Here is a 10,149-nt window from a genome sequence, read left to right on the forward strand (position 1 = left end):
TCACCTTACATTGTATCTACTTCTATTCCTCTTTTAGAAATGACATGTCCAAGCACGATTCCTTTTTGAACTATGAAATGGCTCTTTTCCCAACTTAACACAAGATTAGTCTCATGACATCTTTGAAGCACTTTTTTGAGATTTTGGAGACACGAATCAAATGAGGACCCAAAAACTGAGAAGTCATCCATGAAGACTTCTAAATGTTTCTCCACCATATCCAAAAAAAATGACATCATACACCTTTGGAAAGTGGCAGGAGTATTTCACAATCCAAAAGGCATCCGTCGATAAGTAAATGTACCGAAGGGACATGTGAAGGTGGTTTTTCTTGGTCTAATGGATCTAAAGCCACTTGATTGTACCCCGAGTAACCATCTAGGAAGCAATAATATTATTGCCCAGCCAATCTTTCCAAGATTTGGTCAATGAAAGGCAATGGAAAATGGTTTTTCCTAGTGGCAGAATTCAGCTTTCGGTAATCTATGCAAACACGCCACGAAGTGGCGGTGCGTTTCGAGATGAGATCACCCTTAGCATTTTCAACAACTGTGATTCCCGATTTTTTGGGAACCACTTGAGTTGGATTAACCCACTTGGAATTAAAGATATGATAAATGATTCCCACAACTAGAAGTTTCACAACCTCTTTCTTGACAACTTCTTTCATATTTGGGTTCAATCTCTTTTGAGCATCCCTAAATGGCCTTTCATCCTCTTCCACGTGTATGTGATGCATACAAATAGAAGGGTCAATGCCTTTTAGGTCAGCCACACTCCATCCAATGGCTTCTTTGTTAGCTTTAAGCATTTCCAAAAGATCATTCTCTTGGTCATTTTTAAGATTTGAAGCAATGATGACCGGAAGAGTCTCTTTTGGGCCTAATAAGGCGTATTTGAGATTGGATGGTGATAAGTGCCGAATACTGTATATTCAAGCGCCCTAAATTGCATTAGTTAAGTCCGTTGTTTGTTTAATTCTGTAGATTATCTTCATTTGTGTGTTTTTATGCATTTTCAGGTTTAATTGCAAAAATGGAGCAAAAATAAGCCCTTGTGGATTTTTGATCAACAATGTGCTCAAAAGCTGAATTTCAGGCAGCAGTGGAACTCGATTTTGATTGCCACTTTTGACCCAGAAAGCCCAAGATCTGGACTTTCAGTATAAAATGGCATATTTATAGCTCTGAATTAGCTTTCTAAATCTTCAAACGGTTTGTCATTCGGAGCTCAGAGCAGAGAGTTATGGCCTTGTTACCAGAGGTACACAGAACTACCTGGCGGCAATGAAATTCTGCCTTGATCTTCATTTTCGACCAACCATCCTTGAGAATTGGATCTTCACCAAAACATAAAGTATTTAAATCTCTGAATTAGCTTTCTAAATATTTAAACGGTTCATCATTCGGAGTTTAGAGCACAAAGTTATGACTATTTAACCAAAGTAGGTCTGGGCGGAGCAAGTGAAGCATGGAGCTTTTTGCACTAAATTCGAGTGCTCGAGGCGTTGCTTCGAGTGCTCGAATTTTGGGCAGATTGTTGTTTGGGAATAGCCCATTTCAGCCACTTGCACTCTACATTTACCAACTTTGGATTTCCCTATTGATGAGGTGGTTGAGGATGTCTTTTGGGGGAGAGAGAGAGGGCATATCTATAAAAGAGAAGAGAAGGGAGGCCACACAATTGATTAAAGCTTCATTCTAGAAAGATAGAGGAGAGAGAAGAGAGCAAGGAGGGTGTGTTCTTGAAGCAAAAGGAAGGGAGCTCAAAAATGGCTTATTCTTCCAAGCTTCCTTCTTCTATTTTTGTATCCATGGATAACTAAACCTCCATCTAGGGAGGTGATAAAGCTCTCTCTTGTAAGCATGCTTTAATTTCATCTAATTTGGGGAATGATTCATGTACATGGTAGTTTCATGATTTAGAGCACTTACACTTGTTATAATGGATTTCAATGCCTATAAATGATCATGTTGAGTTCATTATCTTGTCTTAGATTTTATCCTCTCATGATTATATAACTTGCATCTTCATAGTGAGGATGGAAATGAAATTGTGAAATGGGTTTAAAGGCATGTTGTATGAGAAATTTGTTAATCCATAGCTTAAGACTTCCTTTTGATGGATTAATCTTGTATCTTGACTTCATGTGCTATTACCATAGTGATTGAGGGGTTTGATGGTCCCTAGCTTAGTGAGCATGTTATGGCTACACCCTAATCTAGGTAGTTCTAGCATGTGGCTCTTTGAGGGATTATACTTAAATCTTGATCCTATGATTTTCTTGAGGATAATGTAGCAATTTAGTATTACTACATATCATTGCCATGTAGTGAAATTGTTTCCCAAGTTAATAGAAATTTAGTATGTTTATAGGATTGGTGGTGAATTCACTTCCCTAGACCTCCTTTTCTAGACTTCTTCCTTTTAAATTCCTTGCATTTATTTCTTTAAGCACATTTCAATTCTAGTGACTAAGTGACAAACCAACAAAACTCTATATACCCCCTCATCATTCTAAAAGTAATCTAGACTCTTAGGTTGTCATAGACTAGCGCAGTCCCAGTGGTTCGACTTACCCAACCAATAGCCCTATTTTACAATGATTCGTGCTATTGCGAAGGTTGATGTTAATTGACCTACCGATCAATTTTTGGCGTCGTTGCCGGGGACTGCAAACGATTTAGCGACCAAAGTTCTAGGGTTAATTTTAGTTTGATTGTGAATATTGTGTCTTGTGAATACTCCTTGTGTATTTTTGATCATCTTCGTTTTTGTGAGATTCTAGGGACTCGAAACTCGCCATGGGAATGCTAGCAAATTGTAAGTCTAGAGGCCCCAAGGTAAGTCTCGTGACTTCTAGTTTCGCATTGTGAATATTGTGTATGTGTTTAATTTAGCTTGTGAAGCCCTTGTCGAGGCTTTTTTTTTTTTTACTATATTGCAAAGCATCGGTCTTTGTCGTGGCCATTTATTTCCTATCTTGTTGATAATTGAGGAGAAAGGGATCATTGTATGTGGAGTTGATGATAAAGAATTGTTGTGTTGATTATGTTGTGTGTTGTTGATGTTTAAGTCCTAGATGGAGGGTAGTTATCTTCCAACTCAATTCTACACACCACATGAGTTTTGTGCATATTGCTCTAGTCATACACATCATACAAGAGAATGTCTTCCAACGAGACAATTCTCGGACTTCTATCTAGAGCAACCAAATGAAAATTTCTTTGAACCGGGTAGTGATCCATACTTCAATGGTTATAACTCGGGTTGGGGAGACCAACAAAACTTCTTGTGGCATGACATAGGAAATTCAACCCTACAATCTCATATGCAACCTTTTCAACCCAATGATCATTCTTTCCCGCCCTCTTCTCCTTGTCCACCATCTTTATTGGATAAATTTATTGCTGCCAATGAACAAATGATGGAGTCTTTCCACACGCAAATGATGGAGTCCAATAAGCAAATGTTGGATGACATTGTTGGCATGCAATCCACTACTCATTCTCATTCCCAATCTAGAGTAGAGTTAGATGACCAAATAGCTCAAATTCAACAAATGGTTGATGCTCTAAATCATGAAAATGAAGAAGAATTTTCCATTGAACTCGTGGCCAATCCAAAAGAAAATTCTATGAATGATGAGATTACTCCTAGTAACTTTCATCATGAGAATGATCAAGTGGTCATCACATATGAAAATGATAAAATGGTGGTTGAAGATCAAGTTGTTGCCACGCATCAAAATGAAGTAATTGTGGTTCAAAATAAGGAAAATAATGATGATGAGATTGTATCCTATAAAAATCCAGCACAGCCCCTACATAATCCCTTGCTTGATGCACCTCTTTTAATGGAGGATCCTCTAAAAACATGCTTAGGTCATTTTAATTATGCGGATTTTGATGTTGTCAATTCCATTTGGGAGGTGAATTCTTTGCTTGATATTCCTCTACCTATTCACTCTCTTCCTTAGGCAACATCAAATGTATCACTCTCTTGGGAGCTTGCATCTCATCCCATTCCCTCACTTGAGTTGTCTCAAGTTGTTGAGCCCGAATCGCCGGATAAGTGTGAGGAGGATGTTGAAATTTTAAAGGATAAGTTGTCGAGCATTCCCGTGCTCAATATGACCCTTCAAAAGCCTTTACTAGGTGCACTCTCACCTACTCTATATTCCTATAATCCAAATCAGCCCCATAGTCCAAAGTTCTTCATTGAGGATGAAGAGTGGATTGAGGTCTTTCCATTACCTCTTTCCAACTTTTGTCTTCAAGCTCTTTTCCTTCCGCTTCCAAAAGAACTTTCTTACTTAGGGAAGCTTGAATCTCTAGAGAGACATGGTATAGGGTAAGGAGGACTAACTTGATCTCGGTGTGTCTAGCTATCGAGATTTTTGAGGATTAGTGCCTGCTCTAACTTCGTCTAACTATCAACATTAAATTTAGCAACTCAAGGGAAACAATTCTTTCAATTTCCAAGCTTCCTTCTCTTTGAAATTGCTCGTGCCTTGCAAAATTTTCTGGGAAACGGTTTAGAAAAGCCAAATATTTGATTTTTCTTAGACCTTCTCAACTCTAATTTTCATTCCCGGAAATTTCCATCGCTTCCTAGCAATTTCACCGGATCTTGGGAATGCTACTCATGTGCATAATGTCTCATTTGTAATACATTCTTGAAAATTTTCGCAAAATCATCCATGCATTGAAACTCTTGCACTGTTTAAAATTTTTCCATGCATTTGCAATGTTTGAAATTTTTTCAAAATTCCCCATGCATTGTCCCGTGCAAAATTTCAATTTCTTTCCATGCATGCAAAGCTTCAAAAATCCATCCATGCATTAGATTGGAATAATGTGCAAAGTTTTAAAATTTTCCATGCATGGCTTGAATTGAAGCTGCTGCTTGCAATGATTTTTCAATGCATGGGAATGACATGAAAAATTTTCGATGCATGGAATGGCATGCAAAGTTTTCAAATATTTTTCCAACTGCCATGCAAAGCTTTAAAAATCTTTCCATGCATGGGAATGGCATGCCAAGTTTAAAAATTTTCCACCCATGCATTGGAATGGAATGAATTTGCAAAGTTCAAAATTCATCCATACATTGGAAATGTGTTACATTTTGAAAATTTTTCCAATTATATTCATGCATTAGCAAGATGTTGCAAAGTTTGACACATTTGTTTCAGCAATTGCATCCATTCAAAATGCTCACTGGGCCAAGATTCTAGTGCTCGAATGATCTAACCAAAATTCCATGAGCTACTACCCATTTTGGAGCACTCTAAATTCCATTTGGATTGCTCCAAATGTCTTCACCATCAATCCCAAGCTCATTGCCCATTTTTGGAGCACTCTAGCTTCCATTTGGATTGCTCCAAATTACCACACCAACTTGCCGAAGTCACTGCCTTCATTTCGAGCAATCTAGCTCCATTTTAGAGTGCTCCAATTGTGAACCAATCTTGCATGCACCACTGCCCAATTTTAGAGCGCTCTAAATTCCATTTGGATTGCTCCAAATTTCAGCCCAACAACCCGAGCCTACTGTCCTAATTTCGAGCACTCGAAGACCAAATTTCGAGTGCTCGACATCTAACACACCTCTTAGCCAATCTCTCTGCCCCACGCTTGAGCACTCCAGCTCCCATTTGGAGTGCTCGAGCCCAACTCAAACCATCAACCACTCCACAACCATGCCTGCCACTTCTCAAAACCAACCATCTCTCTCTCTCCACACCACCCAACACACACATCTCGGCATCCATCCTAAACCCATCACACACTCTCGGCCACTTTCATGCATAACCTGCATCCCTCTCAACTAACCATGCTCTTCTCTCTCTCTCAACCCCACCTGCTGCACATCCCAAGCTAACTTTTTTCCTTTCACTCACAGCAACCAACTCCATGCAACCAACCAACCTCCAACCCAATGACCATACAAACCCACGCAACCCACTTCAAACCAAACAACTCACACCTTCTCACGACCAAACCACCACCACCTCTTCAAGCCGAGCTACCACCTTCTAACTCATGCTCACCACAACCCAAAGCAACAACCTTCCCAATCTCGGCATCTCTGCAGACACCCCACCAACCTTCCCAATCTCGGCTTCTCTCTCTTCAACTTCAACCCTACCATGCATGAACCACCTTAAACCATCCTCTACGACCACACCTATTGCAACACACAACCTCACCTCGCAGCCACACCATGCAAATCTCATCACTCGGCAACCCCTCACCCAAGCAAACCCCAAACACCCACCATCCCTCTATCCTCACCACTCTCCAACACCAATGCACCACCACACCAACTCACCATCACCCCCATCAACCACCAACCAACCTCACTATCCATCATCCCCACCATCCATCCCTCACTCACTGCCACCATTTCGAGTGCTCGAAGTGAAGCTTCGAGCACTCGAAACCACCTAATCCCTCTTTTAAACCCCCACACTCCCATTTCGAGGGCTCGCCGCTGCCATCACAACACCACCATGCATGAGCCACCTGCATCCACCTCCCAAACCCACCCTCTCGGAATCTACAAACCAACCCATCCATGCAACCCCACTCACAACCCTCTCTCTCTCAGCACTTACAAGCCCTTCATCCATCTTACAACCCCTCTACAAACCAACCCAACCAACAACAACCACTACCTTCACTTCGAGTGCTCGAAGTGAAGCTTCGAGCACTCGCTGCAACCTCTACTTCACTCACAACACCATCATCTCTCGGCTTCCCATGCATCAACCCAACCCCACCAAAAACCAACCAACCTCTTCCTCTCGGCAAACTCCCCACCACCTCCTCACATAAATCCACTTCCCATTCCCCACCTCTCGGCAACCTCAACTCAACCCAACCCTTCCCTCGGCCCTCATCACCTCACCACCCTAACCAAACTACAACACCCCCCACAACCAACCTAAACCCCACCCATCACCACCAAGACACCCCATCTCTAGGCATCTCCCACAACATTCAAATGCCATTAACCTTACAACCCCCTACTCTCGGCATCCTCCCTCACCAACCCTCTCTCTCTCCATAACCCAACCATCCAACCAACCTCACCAAACTTCCTCATCCAAACCACCACTTTACCACCTCCAAGTCACAACCATCCAACCCCAACACACATCCAACCCTCATCTCTCTATCTCGGCAAACCACCAACCTCCTCTCTCTCTTTAAACCCTCATGCATGCCATTCAAAAAAAAAAAAAAACCAAAAACAAAAAAAAAAAAAAAAAAAATAATAATAATAATAATAATAATAAAAAATAATAAATAAATAAATAAATTTGTTGTGCTCATTTTGATGAGTGTGGGATTGACAATTTTGGAGGGTTATTTATGATTGTTGATGTTGCTCTAGGCTAGAGAGCATTTTTGTCTACAAATTTTTGGGTTTTCATGCACCATGCATTGTCTTTGCCTCTAATTTTTGTCTTGCACACCACCTGTTCGACAAAATTCCTGAGCCAACTTCATCTCTCTAAATTCCCCATTTTTGGCCCTATTTTGTTATCTATTTTAAACTTGTGGCTAATGTCTGCATTTGTGTTTTGTTTGGATTTTTATCTTGCACTAAAATTCAGGTTAGTGTTTTTATTTCTGTTTTGGTTTTTCTTACGAGCCTATGTTTTTACCTGTGTACAGTAGTTATGTTTTGATAGGTCTTCATGTCCAAGTTTGGGGGACGCCGTTGCGCACTCACATGGCTGCACATCTACGTCATCGTCACTCCACTTGGTATTATTGTTCTTTTCCCCCCTTTGCTCTTATTTTGGTATGTTTGTCTTCACACATTGAGGACACTGTGTTATTCAAGTTTGGGGGTGCATTTATGCATTTTTGGTTTTGCATTTTTGCTAAGCAATGATAGTATAACTTGACACTAGTTGGAGATGAAGCATATGTTTAATACCTTGTGTATAGAAGCAATTGACATTTTTGAAAATAAAGAAAAATTTGAGTTGAAATGATCATGTGGATTCAAATCAGTCTATATAAATGTCTCAATTAGATTCTCGCTGGATTTGACACTCTTTTAAGCTTCACAATGCACAGATGCACATTGGAAACTTAACTGTGAGGCATGCAACTTGATTGACCTTGACCTTGGCCTAGTTAATTTGATTTGATGAACCTGATAGATGAATATCTTTGGCATGATTTAAGTTGTCTAAAAAAAAAAAAAACTGAGAAAGAAAGAAAAAAAAATGACCAGTTGACGTTCGTAACCTTTCCAACTCGAGCTATTAAGCCCTAGGAGTGTCTCTACACTTAGCACCCTAAAGCCGTCTGGTTTGAGAGTTGTTGGCCTAACGCTTGCTACAAGAGTTGGTTAGAAAGCTTAAAGGACTTAAACATTATACGGTCATTCAAAAAAATTGTAATAAGCATGGTTCGTTGGAGTTCGTAACCTTTCCAACTTGAGCTATTAAGCCCTAGGAGTGTCTCTACACTTAACACCCTAAAGCCATCTGGTTTGGGAGTTGTTGGCCTAACGCTTGCTACATAAGTTGGTTAAAAAGCTTAAGGGACTTCAGCATTGCACAACCATTCTATGTTTCGCTTATGAGTTACAATAAATTGTCAACAAGCTACAAAAGTTATCTTGTAAATAAAATCATGCCTTAGGGACCTCATTTAAAGGGGAATTCAATGATTTGAAAACTTGTGCTTGGAAATTGGAAAAGAAAGTAAAAGCCGCATGTTGAGAATCCAATCCACTTTCACTGAAGTTAGAGTTGATTTCCATTTAAGAGATGACAATTGAGTTATTTATATGGAATATGATGTTGATACATGCATGTTGAAATGTGTTTAGTATCAATGCTTCATATATGCAAGGTAGTCTTCCCAATGACCCCATCTCCAGCTCTTTTTCTGTTTCAAGTTATTTTTGAGCTATGTATATATCTCATTTTACCATGGATGATATTTTTGTAGTAGCATGCCCATGGTTGTCTTTTCATTAAGTTTTTCATTGTAGTTTTGCTAAAGGACTAGCAAAATGTAAGTTTGGGGGTGTGATAAGCGCCGAATACTGTATATTCAAGCACCCTAAATTGCATTAGTTAAGTCCGTTGTTTGTTTAATTCTGTAGATTATCTTCATTTGTGTGTTTTTATGCATTTTCAGGTTTAATTGCAAAAAGGGAGCAAAAATAAGCCGTTGTGGATTTTTGATCAACAATGTGCTCAAAAGCTGAATTTCAGGCAGCAGTGGAACTTGATTTTGATTGCCACTTTTGACCCAGAAACCTCAAGATCTGGACTTGCAGTATAAAATGGCATATTTAGAGCTCTGAATTAGCTTTCTAAATATTCAAACGGTTTGTCATTAGGAGCTCGGAGCAGAGAGTTATGGCCTTGTTACCAGAGGTGTGCAGAACTGCCTGACAGCAATGAAATTCTGCCTTGATCTTCATTTTCGACCAACCATCCTTGAGAATTGGATCTCCACCAAAACATGAAGTATTTAAATCTCTGAATTAGCTTTCCAAATCTTTAAACGGTTCATCATTCAGAGTTTGGAGCACAAAGTTATGGCTGTTTAACCAAAGTAGGTCTGGGCGGAGCAAGTGAAGCATGGAGCTTTTTGCACTAAATTCGAGTGCTCGAGGCCTTGCTTCGAGTGCTCGAATTTTGGGCAGATTGTTGTTTGGGAATAGCCCATTTCAGCCACTTGCACTCTACATTTACCAACTTTGGATTTCCCTATTGATGAAGTGGTTGAGGATGTCTTTTGGGGGAGAGAGAGAGGGCATATCTATAAAAAAGAAGAGAAGGGAGGCCACACAATTGATTAAAGCTTCATTCTAGCAAGATAGAGGAGAGAGAAGGGAGCAAGGAGGGTGTGTTCTTGAAGCAAAAGGAAGGGAGCTCAAAAATGGCTTATTCTTCCAAGCTTCCTTCTTCTATTTTTGTATCCATGGATAATTAAACCTCCATCTAGGGAGGTGATAAAGTTCTCTCTTGTAAGCATGCTTTAATTTCATCTAATTTGGGGAATGATTCATGTACATAGTAGTTTCATGATTTAGAGCACTTACACTTGTTGTAATGGATTTCAATGCCTATAAATGATCATGTTGAGTTCATTATCTTGTCTT

General features: G+C 39.9%; 1 protein-coding gene across 1 annotated transcript in view; it reads right to left on the reverse strand.

Annotated features, from left to right (window-relative positions):
* Positions 1-6,411, reverse strand: part of LOC132270154 (lysine-specific demethylase JMJ29-like) — a 59,826-nt gene extending 53,415 nt beyond the window's left edge. The window contains exons 1-2 of the mRNA XM_059771358.1: positions 6,260-6,411; positions 6,075-6,149 (exon numbers count right to left, since the gene is read on the reverse strand). Coding sequence (XP_059627341.1) covers positions 6,075-6,149; positions 6,260-6,411 — 227 coding nt within the window. The remainder of the gene's footprint in view (positions 1-6,074; positions 6,150-6,259) is intronic.
* Positions 6,412-10,149: the final 3,738 nt, after the last annotated feature.

Source organism: Cornus florida, unplaced genomic scaffold (assembly GCF_030987335.1).
Source record: "Cornus florida cultivar Cherokee Brave unplaced genomic scaffold, ASM3098733v1 CherokeeBrave_3.0.0_Hap2_Chr01, whole genome shotgun sequence".
NCBI classification, from domain to species: domain Eukaryota; kingdom Viridiplantae; phylum Streptophyta; class Magnoliopsida; order Cornales; family Cornaceae; genus Cornus; species Cornus florida.